General features: G+C 48.9%; 1 protein-coding gene across 9 annotated transcripts in view; it reads right to left on the reverse strand.

The window, feature by feature from the left end:
• Positions 1-892: 892 nt before the first annotated feature.
• GARNL3 (GTPase activating Rap/RanGAP domain like 3) overlaps positions 893-14751 on the reverse strand; it is a 153594-nt gene continuing 139735 nt past the window's right edge. For 6 of the 9 annotated variants that reach the window (XM_067743257.1, XM_067743259.1, XM_067743256.1 and 3 more), the window contains 7 exons: positions 14373-14439; positions 9172-9279; positions 7655-7773; positions 5227-5365; positions 4264-4479; positions 2890-3016; positions 893-1359 (listed from right to left, as the gene is read on the reverse strand). In XM_067743257.1, coding sequence (XP_067599358.1) covers positions 1182-1359; positions 2890-3016; positions 4264-4479; positions 5227-5365; positions 7655-7773; positions 9172-9279; positions 14373-14439 — 954 coding nt within the window. In that variant the 3' untranslated portion in view covers positions 893-1181. The other 3 variants (XR_010944852.1, XR_010944853.1, XM_067743263.1) reach the window with 3 other exon arrangements.

The following is a 14751-nucleotide window of genomic DNA, read 5'->3' on the forward strand; positions in this document are numbered from 1 at the left end:
GTTGGACCGTCTGTGCCACAGGCAGAGAGGGGAGCTCTCCCCACAGTGTGCAAGGCCCAGAAGGAGATAGGGTCCAGAACTTGTGTGAAATCTATCAGATCAAGGTCATGTCAAGTGCAGGCCTCTGCACCTAGTGAGAAGACCTGCAGAAGAGCTCCTCAGAGCCACTTTAACAGGCAAATGATCTCAGGTTTCTTTTGATGGGTAATATAGGCAAGACGAGACAATAAAATGGAATCCATCAGACTAAAGCCAAAAGTAAATTATCTTCTTCACACCGCTTAAAATTGTTACAATATCAGTGAAACTAGGTTTCCCTCCTTTGATTTCCCCTGGCTAGAGGCTGACATCTCACTGTTTCATTCCCACCTGGCCAAACTCACATCTTCTTCTCACTTTAAGGAGGGAGCAACGGAAGGCAGATACATGATAAGAGGAAGGATAATCATTTGGTTCATGTGAGAGAGCAAAGCAGACTGGAACAAGAGGAGGGAATTTGAGAATGATAATTTTGATGATGGAGAGTAACTGTTTCTTGGTTATATGATTTCACAATAACAATAACCCCCCCCCAAAATCTTAAGACTCTTTAACAGGCTCCTATACCTTACTATTTTTTGTGAGACACAAAGAGAAAGAAGCAGGAGTTTCGAAAATCTAAAAATTCAGCTTTTCTCAAAAGTCTGTAGGCAGAAACGCAGCTGGTTCCAATCACAGTGAACTGAAACAGCAACAGGGGCCAAAGGTGCAGAAAGAAAACTTATTTATAATAAATTTTCAAAGCAATGGCTTTTCTTTATAAAAGAAACACAGTATGTGACAAAACAAAACTGTAATGAAAAAATAACTTTTCCATCTAAGTATATAAAATATAAGAGAAGGTTGCAGTAAATAAGAATGAACATTTTTGATTTATTCAAAGTTTCAATCTAAAACCTCAATGAAATCTACCACCTTTAATTACAAGGGTACTGATGGTTCCTGAACAGAAAGAAACAAAGGTTAAGATGGCACCGGACATTGGAGAGTGACCCAAACTGGCCGAGGGTGCAGAAGGTTTGGTCCAATAGACCACGGACAGGCTAAAAGCCACATTTTGTTGAGAACTGATGTCGGAACTGGTTAAAGAGTATAAACGTCCATAAGAAAATTAAAGATGGCAAACTCGACTGGGACTCTGTTTACTTCAAGTCAATAATGTCTTCGTCCGAGGAAGCTGTGAGCTGAAAGGGGCTGCTGCCCCAGACAGGGCTGCCTTCTCTCTCAGCCACAGGGTCCGGGTCGGAGCTTGTCGACTGGTAACGCCCCTCGGGATTGGCTTCAGAAGTGGAAGGACTTTCCAAGGAGCTCGACGTGATCCTAGAGGAGAAAGGTCACTGTGAACGGATCCTGGGGCACCGCTGAGCTGGCTGCTCTGTTTCCTGTTCCCCTAAACTCGGGAGCCCCCTGCCATTATGGGGGAGAGGTGGGGAAGTGCAGGAGTGACCCCCACCCCAGCAGAGCTGGTGTTCTGCAGGCAGACAGCCTGATCTCATGGGTGGTTATGGGTTTTAAAGGCCAGTGGTGACACACAGGTGTTTGTGTGGAAAATCAGGATAATGTCGGGATAATGTCACTCTGTCTAAAACCCTCCCCTGGCTCCCCACGGCCTGACCCCTCCAGCCTCCTCCCAGCCCACCCCCGCCCTCTCTATTTTCTCCTGCATTCAGGACACTCATTCTCTTGATACCTGCTTTTGACCTTGCATCCTTGTCTGTGCTCAAGCTGACCCACTCTCTTCTCTCTCTCTCTCTCTTCGGAGCCTTTACCCCTGCTATTCCTGCTGTCAGAGAGGCTGTTCCCCCACCTCCTTCTCATTCAAAGCTCAGCTCAATGCCACTTCTTCCAAGAAGCCTTCCTTGACTCCCAGCCCCCACCTCAAGTAGACCTTCTATCTGCCCCACCCCCATCACTACCTTCTTATAGATTTCCTTGCAGTGCTTGTCACTAATGGAAATGATAGCATTTGCTTATTTGTTCACAGGTTTATTATCTGTTTCTCCACACTAGAATGTAAAGTCCACGAGGGCAGGGGCCTGGTCACACAGTAGGGGCTCAATGAAAGTGCATTGGATTAAAGCGTGAGTGAGTACTGCCCCTCTCTGGGCCAGGCTAATGCTTGCTTGATTTATGAGACCCGGCTCAGCCTTTCCTGATGTTTGGGACCCGCCACCCCCGGCCCAGGTGTGGTGTGATGGCATCCCTCATTCTTCTGCACCACCTGCCACCCTGGAATGCTGTAATTCCTAGAATGTCTTTGTTGGCCTTTCCCACCAGCCTGTGAACCCCTGAAGTTCAGCTCCATATCCCCAGCTCAGTGCCAGGTGCTCCAAGAATGTGTGTCGAATGACTCAATGGAGCCTGGACACGTGCCCCCTTGCCCTCCACACAGGAGCAGGCAAGATGTTATCAAGGGACACAGAGAACCTCAGGGGACAAATCAGTGGGATTCAACAAATATTCATGGACGCGTGATACTGAACGGCCATCCAGAAAGGCTGTACCTGTTTCCACGCCCACCACAAGTACTGGAGAGCGCCTGTCACTCCTACTGAGCATTCTTGTTTTAAAAAATCCCTGTCAATCTGGCGAGCAAAAAAAGTCTCAGTGTACTTTAATGTGCATTTGTTGGATTGCTAGTGAGGTCACCCGTTTGTCTGGGCCCCTCCCTGGCAGGCAGTGTTCTCTGGGGATCCTCAGGGAGGAGCTGGCTGCTAACCCTCTGCTGTGGCTGGCCGAAGGGGCCGGCACATGGCCTCCTCAGTCAGCAGGAAGGGCCCTGTGGCTGTCCTGTGACTTCAGGGGCCACCACCCTGAGAAGGGGCTGCTGGGGGCTGCGTCCCTCTTTACCTTTCGCTGCTAGTTGACCTCACTGTCCCTGGTTTAGGGCCTCCTTGGTTTTCTTCCACCCGCTTCCGGGCTTTTGACTTGGGCTTTGGTGCTCCTTCTGCCCTGGGTCCACCTTCATCGGAGAGGCCTGGATTGCAGGGGAGAATCACAGGTCAGAGGTCGTTACCACAGGGCTGCCACAGAGACAGAAAATGCCCTTTTCCTCTTGGTTGGGTATTGGTACATTATTGGGATCGAGGCAGGAAGAATGATGATAAAGTCTATATTTTTAAATGGTTTTCTTGTTGTCTTGTTGGTAGAAGGTCTTTTTTCTTCTGATTAGAATGAATATATGTATTGGGAAAAAAAGAGTCAGAGGAGTTTAATGAAGGAGAGAAAATCTACAGCCCTACCACTGGAAACTAATTCTCCAGCTCAGAGATGCAATTTCTGAAAAGCACAGTGGTTTATATAATAGTAGTTGGCAGATCAAGCTTTCTGAGGGTATAGTGGGTTAAAAATAGCAACGCATATGTTTAAAAAGTGCCGTGGAAGGCACCAGCTTCTAAAACCAACTGCCTTTGCCAATGTCAAGGTCTGCCCTGTCAGGTGGTCCGAATCCCCTTCTCCAGTTGGTCAGGAAACATTACTGCAGGACAGGCACGTGCCAAGGCCAGCTGTCCTTGCAGTTTTATGCCGTGCAGACGCCAATTCAAGTTTTCAAACCAGTTCTTACTGGTTTGACATAACGTTTCCATTTTTCCTCATTTTGTTTTCAAAATTCTGAACAAAAATCTTTATAACAGTCTAGCGTTTCCACAATCATCATGGTGCTTTATGCTTCTCTGGTCTGGTCGCCCACCTGTAAACTGAGAGAGGAGGGCACAGCAAAGATCTTACATCTCTACCATCCCCATAGAACTGCCCCACAGTCCAGGGGCTTTGAGAAGGATAACTGAACTGTACCACAGACGTGCAAGAAAACAAAGCATATGGGAAAAAAAAAAACCCAAGTAAATTAAAATTTTGGATATACGAATGTGAAATGTTATCTGAGGACTTCAGGATATAAACCCTTCTGGACACTTTCCTAGGAAATTAGACATAGGTAGATACTTACGTTTAAAAAAGTCATATCAGACTAGACCTACTGTTTTACAAACTGCCCTTCCCCCCCGAACATGGTTTGGGCGCTTTCCACATCAACAAATACAGACTGACACATCACTGTCATTGCGTAAATGAGGTATAGTATTCCTCGGTGTAGGTGCTCTATAATTTCTTTATAAATCCCTTATGAAAGTGCTCATTGTTTTTGAGGACAGTTAATATCCACAGATAAAACCAGCAGCTATCTTTACAAACAGTGCAAACACAAGAATCGAGAGCCATTACCCAGCAGCTCCCTGCGGGTCCTGCTTGCTATCTCTTTGATCTCCATGCGGGACAGGGACAAGGAGTGAGTGACAGGAATGGCCGCGATGCCAATGCCGATGGAGGTGGGCGGGGTGATGACCTTGGAGACTAAGGGCGATTTCAGAGGCCGCTCGATGCTTCTGCCCACCAGGTTTCTGAGTGGAATCTTGTACAGATTTTTGGACTGAATCTCACCTGAAATAAGCGTTCGAAAAGAACATCAGAACTTTAAGAAGAGCTCATGTTATTCACAAGAGGATAATTCCTGAGTCCTCAACATAGTTAGCATGAAGGAAGAGTTTAGGTTGCAGGCTGACCTCCCAAGTCTCATTGGGGGCAATAAAGTGAGGGTGCCCGACGGCTCTGTTTTCTAAGGGCATCGTGTTCATGGGTAAATGGGGAAAAACGCACCCACTCCTGCTTACAGGAGAAAGGAGTCGACAAGAAAAGCACAGCTGTCCTGCTCGGGAGCTTCAAGCTCTCGTGACAACGAGCCATAGTGACGACTTATGTGGTGAGAAGTTAGGAAAAGCACGAGGCAGTAACCACAACAAAGGCCTGCGGGCAGGGTTCAAGGGTGAAGCCAGGCAGAGTGAAAGCTGGGTGCTGAGTAATGTGTGTGTATGACTATGTCCTTTAAGCTATAAAAACCTACTATATTGTTAACATCCCTGAAGGAAAGATAACTTGCTGGGGCAAGTTGGAATCTCTCTAGCCCTCAGCTCCCTTCTCCCCATTGCAACAACTGTTTTCATAATGGGATTTTTTGGGGGGGGCATTATCACAAGGTTTCTTAAGAATGCAACCACACTGCAAGTTTTTTTATGGCTTCAAATAGTGAGTTCCTTCGGCAGTAGTCACATGTCAGTATTTGACAATGAACTAGAGAAATCAGAATGGATCAAAACTATCTATCATAAGACAGTAAAAACTGGACTTCACCTTCCCCCAGGGAAGAAGGAAACACTGGAGTATCTCTGCCCGGGGGTGTCTGAGGAGAATTGTGGGCACTGGCCCCCTTGGAGCTGCCTCCGGATGAGACCTCGTTCACAGATGCGGTTGCTGTGAAGTATATATCCGACTAGAGAGAAAGAGAAGGCGTTACTGAGCCACCTGCTGTTACAGGCCCTGCACCCACCGGCCCTTCTGTCATCACTGCAGGGCCCCCAACTCCCCCCCCCCCCAACTCGGGGACTGTGGTGCAGGAACGAGCCGGGGAAGCGGCTTCCAGCTCTGCACTCAGACGTTTCCTGAGCGCTCACCTCACCCACTTATCTGTTTGCTGATACACAATAGAAAAGAGTCAATTTCCCACACACCTGCTGCAAACACAGACACAACACACTCCCCCGACATGGATCTCGGGCACCTGGAGGTTAGAACTGGAGAGGGTTTGGGATTCAGTCAGACCATGTCACAGGTGGGGAAATGGGTTCTCATGATTCAGCAAATACTCAAGCACACCCTCGATGCGCTGGTTTTGGGGTAACGGTGGCGGTATGTGGACTCAGGGACACTGAGTTTCAGGGATTTTGCAAGCCGGCTGCTAAACACAGCCATTATTAAACTTAAATTATATTAAAAAACAAAGGAACTAAATATCAAAATTCAGCCATTCCTAATTATTTTACTACCTTGAGTATTCTCCAAGCTCTTGAGGTAATTTACATGAACACTGTCTTGGGTGGGTGGGGCGATGCTGTGTAACAGCAGCTCCTAACGCTGTGTTCCATCGTGTCACATGGGAAGCTTGAGATCAGTCATGGTGGGACTGTTTACACCATGGAAATCGGCAAATGCTACAAATCAGAGCTTGATTTGTTGTTTTGTTGATTGTCTAGACTTACAGTGATGAAGAAAATGTTAATAATGAAGATTAAAATTAAAAGTGTGTTGAATCTAATGCTAAAATTGAGAGAAGTTTTGGTTTAATGATTTGTACAAGAGTGAAAAATAGTTTAATAGATCACATATCAGATTTTTTAAAAATAAATTTATTTATTTATTTATTTTTGGCTGTGTTGGGTCTTCGTTGCTGTGCGTGGGCTTTTCTCTAGTTGCAGTGAGCGGGGGCTACTCTTCGTGGCGGTGCAGAGGCTTCTCATTGCGGTGGCTTCTCTTGTTGCGGAGCAGGGCTCTAGGTGCACGGGCTTCAGTAGTTGTGGCACGTGGGCTCAGTAGTTGTGGCTCGCGGGCTCTAGAGCGCAGGCTCAATAGTTGTGGCGCACAGGCTCAACTGCTCTGCAGCATGTGGGATCTTCCCGGGCCAGGGCTCGAACCCGTGTCCCCTGCATTGGCAGGCAGATTCTTAACCACTGCGCCACCAGGGAAGCCCCACACATCAGATTTAATGACAAGAAACTTGGAAAAAGAAGAACGGATGGAGATATAATTCCAACCATAAAATTGTGGTCGATCTGCTGCATTAGTTTGGCTACGGAGAAAGGAATTCAGCCAAAATTAACAAAAGCATTTTGTGAGAGCCAGTTGGCTAAATGGACTTTTAAGATAAAAGCATTGTATATTTTATTATTTGTAAATTGTAAGCTATTTACATTTTATAATCTGTAAAATTTGTAATCAACTGATGTCCATATATGTGTGTGTATACATACACACACCCATTTTCCAGAGGGCTGGTGGTAGTTACACACTTACCAGCACCCCACTGGCGCTACGTTAGTGAATAAGATGCTCAGTCTCTGCTCTCACAGAACTGTCAGTGCGGTGGGGAAAGTACGCAGTCACCCACCACCAAATGTGATGCAGGTAAGGATGGAAACGTGCTCCAGGCGTGCAGCAGGCACCAGCCTGGCCTGGCAAGCCAGGGAGAGGGTGTGGGGCTGACTGGGGGGAGGGGACTAGAACAAGACCTGCTGGATTATGCGCCAGGAGTAGAAGACAGCTTGGAAGATCGTCGTTCCTGCATCCTTCGGTTTTGGTCACATTCTGTTACCAGACGTGAATTAGTCTGTCAGCCATAGTTTGTGGGACACAAATTCAAACTGAGGACAGACAGTGGCAAAGGAAGAAAGGAACATTGCAAGCTCTTACTTTTCTAGACTTGGCCTCTTCTTCAGGGCAATAGTGACCCAGGCTTTGATGGGGGGGTCTCTCTTTTCAGCTGGGCGTTCCCCAACTGCCACCAGCACCGACGAGTCTCTTAACACTAAGGAGGCCGTTTTGAAGCCCAAGGGAACTCGCACAGGAAAACCCAACCCATGAGCCTGTTTTCAGCTTTCTCATCTCAACACTCACGAGGTGTTGGCATGTCAGCCTCACCATGAACATGTCTGCGCCCGCCTGAAACCTCACGGTGCTGGGGGTGCCCAAAGCCCCTCACACAGAAATAAAACCCAGTTCTACTCACCCTGGAGGCCACGAGCTGCAGCTGAGGCACGACGGCCGTGTGGACCAGGTTCCCGTTCACCACCAGGCGGATCTCCATGGAGTCGGTGGTGAAGGCCAGCAGGTAGGGGAATGCACAGACTGCAAGGCAATGTGGCGTCAGCGCCCAGCCTGTGCCTGTGGCTGTGGAGCTGCCAGGACCCTCTCACATCCCCCTTGCTTCTCCGGCAGCTCCCATCTCTCCCCTTCCTCTGGCTGCTTCTCTTCTTCCTTCACGGGTGCATATCCCCCAATTCCAGGAAAGCCTGCCTTAGCTGCCAAGCTTCTGCCCAGTGACGTGTGCACTGTCCCAGCTTCTCCCTGTGCCCTTCTCCTGCTGCAGTCCTGTACCCGATCTTCCGGGGGCGCACCGCCCACCCAGGTCCTGGAGACCTTCCCCCTATGGTCCAGACTGCAGGTTGACATGGCCTTCGCACATGCCTTCCACCCGGGAACCTAGCCTTTACTCCTTCTTCATTCCCTGTCTCTGGGTCACCCTCCCCTATGCTCCTCCTGTCTGTGTGTCTGGGCAGGGACTGCCCCTCACAGTGTCCCTCGGGTTCAGTGGGTTTGCTGAGTTATTTGTGAAACGTTGGCCTCTCTTCTTGAGATCTTTTTAATGACTTCCAGGTGCCATAGCTGCCCCAGTGGCCCTGTGAGCCCACCTTTGTCTTTTTTACTGGCCACTTCGCACTCTCTCCTTCACGCTGGCCCGCTCCCTCTGCCCTCTCTCCTTGGCGACTCATCCGTTCTCTTGGCTTCACCTTGACTCTTCCTGCCACACCCACGCCTCTAGCCTTGATCTCTCAAGTGGGCCCCCGGTGCAGTGCCGTGGCTCAGACCTAAGAGCCATTTCCAACCCTTCCCTCCCTTTTTTACCATAATTAATCTGCATCTGAGCCGACCCCATCCTCCGAGTGTCTGGATCCATTCCTCTGCTCTCCTCTCAAGACTCTATCATGTTTACCTATCAACAAAGCCTTCTACTCTGAGGAAAACAGTGCTAACATTCTTGGCTCTGATCTGACGCTCCCCAGGCAGAGGCCCAGCTGTGGGTCTTGAATCACAGAAACGAAGCACCACCACTCGCGTCCTGAGTTTTCAGTGGCAGGCAAGGTGCCTGAGTTTCTGTAATTCTAGACTTTCAAGCTTCAAAATGTATAAAAAGGACGCCAAGTGCACCGTGCTCCTCCCCCAAGTTTGTCAGAGTTTTAAGGCTGGAGATCTTGTTCAAGATCTACTGAAACTGATATATAATTGCTCTCAAATGCTCACATGCTCAGGCACTGAGAAGACCTGGGAGGAACAGTGGAAGACAATAGTCCCCAAAGGGGAACAAAATGAAAAACAATTAAAGAAGAAGAAGGCTTTGAGTACTCACTATACTCACATAATTCGTAGCAATTTAGCGGTAAGCCAGTGAGTTTGCCTACATAGGATGGAACAGTTCAGATATGTCTACTGAGCAGGAAAGAACATGATGATAAAGGGTTTCCTTACCAATCGCACAGGGAGCCTGGTTCCAACAGAACTGGAAATCTGATGCAGAGGGTTGAACCAAAAAAGAGCCACCATTAAACGGGCAAACCTTTTTATAGATGCAACTGTCTGCAACGAAACAAGAGCGACTCATTTTTGTTAGAGACAACACTCAGGTAGCCATAATTAGATACATGAGAAACAGGCCACAAGAATAGCATCCTATCTGCTCGTTCTTTATGAAAGCCAGGACGAATATCGCCATGATGCCAGATTCTCAGGCGCAGGAGGCAGTCTGAGCCAGAGTAATGTTTCTGCTACAAGTCATCATAGCTGCCGTTTTTGGAGAATTTACTATCAGCCAGGCACCGAGCTTCAAAACATTCTTCCGTTTAATCTGTACAAACTTATGAAGTAGATGCTATTATTACACTCATTTTACAGATGAGAAAATTGAGGCAAAGAGCAGCGAAGTAGCTTGTCCACAGCCTCACAAGTGCTACTTGGGAGAGAACCAGGTTGGCTTGACTGCAGAGAAGAAGGGACACTTGAAGGCAGCCCCTGGATGGAGGAAGGCCTCCTGCGAGGGGATCACGCTCTGAGCCTCACTCAGCAGGACGTGTGTGATGGGAGCTGTACACCACTCCCCCAACATTTTATTATGAACATTTGAAGCCATGTGCCTGTATCACCTTGGTGAATCTGAGCCAGCATTAGATTAAGGCCAGGTTAATTCAGTTACCCAGTTCCTGGCTTGCTCCGAGCTCTAAACACAAGTCCAGGTGGTTCAGACCCTCTTCGAGTGAGAAAGGTCACATAGAAACAAAGGCCCCTTTTATTCCAGAAGCCCATCACGTTTTAGCCGTACAATCTTATTTTTAAAAACAGCCTTACTGAGATGTAATTTATATACCATAAAATTCATCCATTTTAAGCATTCAAGTCAATGAACTGTAGTATGTTTATAGAGGTGTACAACATCACAATCTGATTTTATAACATTTTCATCACCCTAATAAGAAACATCACACCCATGAAGCAGTCTCTTGCCATTCCTAGTGTGAGAATCGACAGCTGCGGCCCCTCTGTGAGAGGGCAGAGGTCATGGAGCCAGAGCTGCTGCTGCTGCCCACTGCGATGTGGGGCTAGGCTGGGGATGACCACCGCTGGCCCACCTGAAGCTTCAGGTCTCCTTTGATGTGACCACTGTGCCTTGTCAAGCAGTTAACTTATACTGTCTCATCACTGTTCTTCTAACAGAGTGAGTTATCGGGACAGAAAAACTCACCAGATTCAGTTCTGTTTTTGCTACAGTGGACTCACTAGGGGAGAAAAAGCATCCTCATTCTCAGCTAAAGACCTCGCTCCCTGAGAAAATGAGCGCTCAGGAAGGACACCCGGATCTCCCAGCAGCGGCTCCCCCAGCTGCTGTGTCCTGCCCACAACTCTGGATGCCGTGGGGTGCAGCTCAGCCCCTCTCCACTCTGGCCCGCGGCTTTGCCCCCTCAGGGACTTCTCCCCTCTGTCCTGCATCGCAGTTTCCCCTTCTCCATCGGATCTTTCCCGACAGCCTTACACATGCTGTTTATTCCACCTTTAAGAAAACAAAATCCTTAGTCTCTCTTCCTCCTCTAGCTGTTACACTCTTCCTTATTCTTCTTCCCTTAAAGCAAAATTCTTTGGAAGACTTGTCTGGACTCCCTGGCTCTACTTCCTCTTTCCCAATCTCTCCTGACCTGTGCAATCAGGCTTTTGTCCCCACTTCTTCCCCAGAGACACCTGCTCTTGTCAAGTTTCCTAGTGGCCTTGTAAAGCCAAGCGCCACCTCAGACCCGATCTGCCAAAGGCAGACGGCACAGCGGGTCACCATCCCTTCAACACTGCCTCTCAGGGCCTCACCCCACTTTCTCCTGTCCTTCCAGCCACTCCTCAGTCTACTTTGCTGGTTCCTCCTGTCTCTCCCCGCTTCCCAGTGGGTGATCTCTTTAGTCTCAGGACCCTAAAGGTCACTTGCCTGCTAATGACCCCCAGGGAGCCCTCTCCGGAGCCCGCACTTGAACCAGGTGATCGCTCACTGTCTGCACTGGGATATCTCAGAGATGCTGATGGGTCATAACTGGACTTTTGATCTTTCTCCCCAGACTTGCTCTTCTAAAAGCCCCCCTCATCTCCGTAAATGGCATTCTCTGTTCTCCCAGCTGCTCACGTCCCCAGACTGCAGTCCTCCTTTTCTCTTCCCCTCACAGCCACACTTTATTCACCGCATATTATCTTGGTTCTCACGTGCAAAGCACATCTAGGACCTGACCACTGCTCAGCGCCTCCCCTGCGGCGGTCCTGGCGCGCTCGTCCGATGAGCGCAGTCCCCGCCCTTCCCGCTTCCACACCACGGCGGGGGTGGAGCCGCTTTCCTCTTCCAGACCCGTCGCCCCTCTGCTCAAATGCCTCCAGTTGCTCACCAGGGTGCAACGCAAAGACCTTTCACCTACCAGGCCCTGCTGGAGTCTGGTCCTCTTTGCCGATGTCATTTTTATCCACTCGCACCCTCGCTCACTCTGTTATGAGTCATCTTGAGGTCATCACGGGTCATCTTGGGGTCACCCTGACCGTACTGGAGTGTTCCTCCTCAAGGTCTTTACACCTGCCCTCGTCCCTGCCTGAAACACTCACCCTGATACCTTCATGTTCAACACTCAGTCCTGATACCTGGACTCCGTTTGGGTCTTCGGTCCTCGCCCCTCTCCCAGCGAGGCCTGCCTTCCTCACCCCCTGTAACTGGTGACCGGTGACCCGCACACCCCACTCCTGCCCAGTCCGGCCCCTCTTCCGGCCCCTCTTCCCCCTTCATTTCCCCTTAGCACCATTTAACAAACTGCATGTGTTTCTTACTTATCTTGTTAATTGTCTACCTGCTCTCTTTAAAATGTAAACTCCACCTGATGGCTGGACTTGTGCTTATATTCACTGCTGAAACCCCTAGATATCGGTAGTGCTGGGTAAAGATTTGCTGAATGAATGAACGACTCAGGAAGGACACAGCAGCCTTGTGTTTCTAAAGGCCCAGGTCCCTTACACACAACCCCTCTCCTCTCCCCTGTCCCACCTCTACTCCCACTAGGGGAGAGCAACCTGCTGGGGGCTTTGAGGGGCTGGGCTGGAGGAGACACTGGCCCCTGAGCACAGAGCCTCCTGGACGGGTCAGGTGGCTGTGTTGTGCCTGGGAGCCAGACCCGGCCTCTGCCTGCCTCAGAGGGGGTCACGCGGGCCTGGAGGAGGCAACCGGACTGCAGTCCATAGGCGCCCCCCGCCGGCCCCCCGTGCTTTCCAATGGATAAGCCCCAGGGAAGCAGAGGGCGCTCCCTTCCAATAACCAGTGCTGGTGGTCTCTGCACCCGAGGGGAGGGGCCTCCATATTAGACTGAACTGATTCAGAAAAGGAAGCGAAGCTGTTTCTCGAACCCCAGAGCTGTGCAGCCTGTTCACACCCATGAACTGGTGCCCATGCCTGCTGTTCCCTGAAGCGTGAGCTCACTGTGTCCCTGGCAGGGCCTTTCACTGTTGTGTCTCGAGAGCCCGACACGGGCCTGGCACAGAGAGGGCCGTCCCTTGTGGTTAAAAAGAGCCGCCTGAACGGGGGCTGGTGCGGGGGCAGGATTCTAAGAAAGTCACTGCCTGGGAAGCAGTTCAGAATCTATGACTTCCCTCCTTTGACTTTCCCCATCCAACTGGTGGGGAACAGTGTATAGGTTCTAATTTTAAAACAAATTTCTCTGAAGAAAAGTCCCTTTCTGCATGTAGAAAAGTTTTTAACTTATCTGAGATAAAAATTTCTCTATAGAAAACTCTGGGTTTCTGGAAGTTATATTTTAGAAAGGAGCAGACATATGATAAAAATCAGCTTCAAATTTGAGAAGGGTTTAGACAGATCTGTGGATAAAATATCCTAAAAGAGTGAGTTATTGGTGAAGTTCTTTCCTTGTGACTACCTTCTCCTGATTCCCCATAAATCTCGAATTTTGAAAGAGGATGTTTATCAAACAAATTTCTCTACTGAAAATTACCATACTTACTAATCAAAGATTAATTAATCAAAATATCTGCCCCATGTGATATAACCAGCATCACCACTCTAAATCGATACAATTCTAGGCTGAAAAAAATGTATTTTATTGTTTTAGTTAGACTGGGCAGGCTTATCCGGAAAATATCTTACTACCTTTGCCTTAAAAAGATCCTTTTGGGCTTCCCTGGTGGCGCAGTGGTTGAGAATCTGCCTGCTAATGCAGGGGACACGGGTTCGAGCCCTGGTTTAGGAAGATCCCTACATGCCGCAGAGCAACTAGGCCCGTGAGCCACAACTACTGAGCCTGCACGTCTGGAGACTGTACTCTGCGACAAGAGAGGTGTGATAGTGAGAGGCCCGCGCACCGCAATGAAGAGTGGCCCCCACTTGCCACAACTAGAGAAGGCCCTCGCACAGAAACAAAGACCCAACACAGCAAAAATAAATAAATTAATTAATAAACTCCTACCCTCAACATCTAAAAAAAGGAAAAAAAAGATCCTTTTTATTGTAGTATCACATTAGCTTTTGAAATGCTGAAAATCCTTGAAGACCCTATTTGATATCTTTGGTCTGCCTGAAACCCACCTGCCACCTGACCCAAACTAACCCAGCTGAGGCCGGGTACGCCAGGTTGAGGCTGATTTCATTAACACCCGAGAAATAACAAAAAGGGCAAGAGTAACTGTGGTTAAAATTTGGGGCACTGGAGTCAAGAGGGCCCCAAATGTGAACCTGGGCTCTGCCATTTGTAGCTGCACAACCTTGAGAAAGTCCGTTCACCGCTCCAGGCCTCAGGAGACCTATCTCCCTCCAGATGACAGATAGCAACAGAAAAAGTCAATGGGACGGTGACTGAGGTGGGTGAAGCACAGTGCGTGGCACACAGTAAGGGCTGCCTAGATGGAAGCCACTGCTATCACTCCCACGTCCTGGAGACACCCCCAGGCGGCCCCTGCACCGTCTTACCAGGAGGTCTGGCGTATTGGGAGATCCAGGCAGGAAGGCAGTTTTTAGATATGCCCTGGAGTGGAATTAAGGACCCAGGAACGATACATCAGGTAAATCTAAAGCTAAGTCCCTTTAAATTGTCCAGAAAAAAAAAAAACCAAAACAGTTGATTTTAGCAAATAGAAATCAAAACACATCCTTTACTTACAGTTGTAACACAGGAGCAGACCGGCTTCCCCGTCTTCGTACACATCAATAGCTGCAACGAAATTAACCTGCAATGAGAATGGGCAATGGTAGTGGGCAGGCTGGACACTGACACTATGAAAAGACTTTCTCAAGTTATGGCTTTCTGTAAACTCAGGCACTGGGGGGGCGTTCCCACCTCACCAGCACCCACAATGCCACATGGGTGGCCACGACTGCAGTCCACGGGGACTTTCGCACCCTCTTTCCCCACGCTTTGAGAAGCTCTGCAGGCGGACATCGCCACTCTCTATTGACAGGCCTCTTATGTATACAGTGGGCTCAGTCCACAAAAGCTTTTCACGTGGGGTATTTGTTTCACTCTCACATCAACCCCTAAA

The sequence above is a fragment of the Pseudorca crassidens genome, chromosome 7 (genome assembly GCF_039906515.1).
Source record: "Pseudorca crassidens isolate mPseCra1 chromosome 7, mPseCra1.hap1, whole genome shotgun sequence".
NCBI lineage: Eukaryota > Metazoa > Chordata > Mammalia > Artiodactyla > Delphinidae > Pseudorca > Pseudorca crassidens.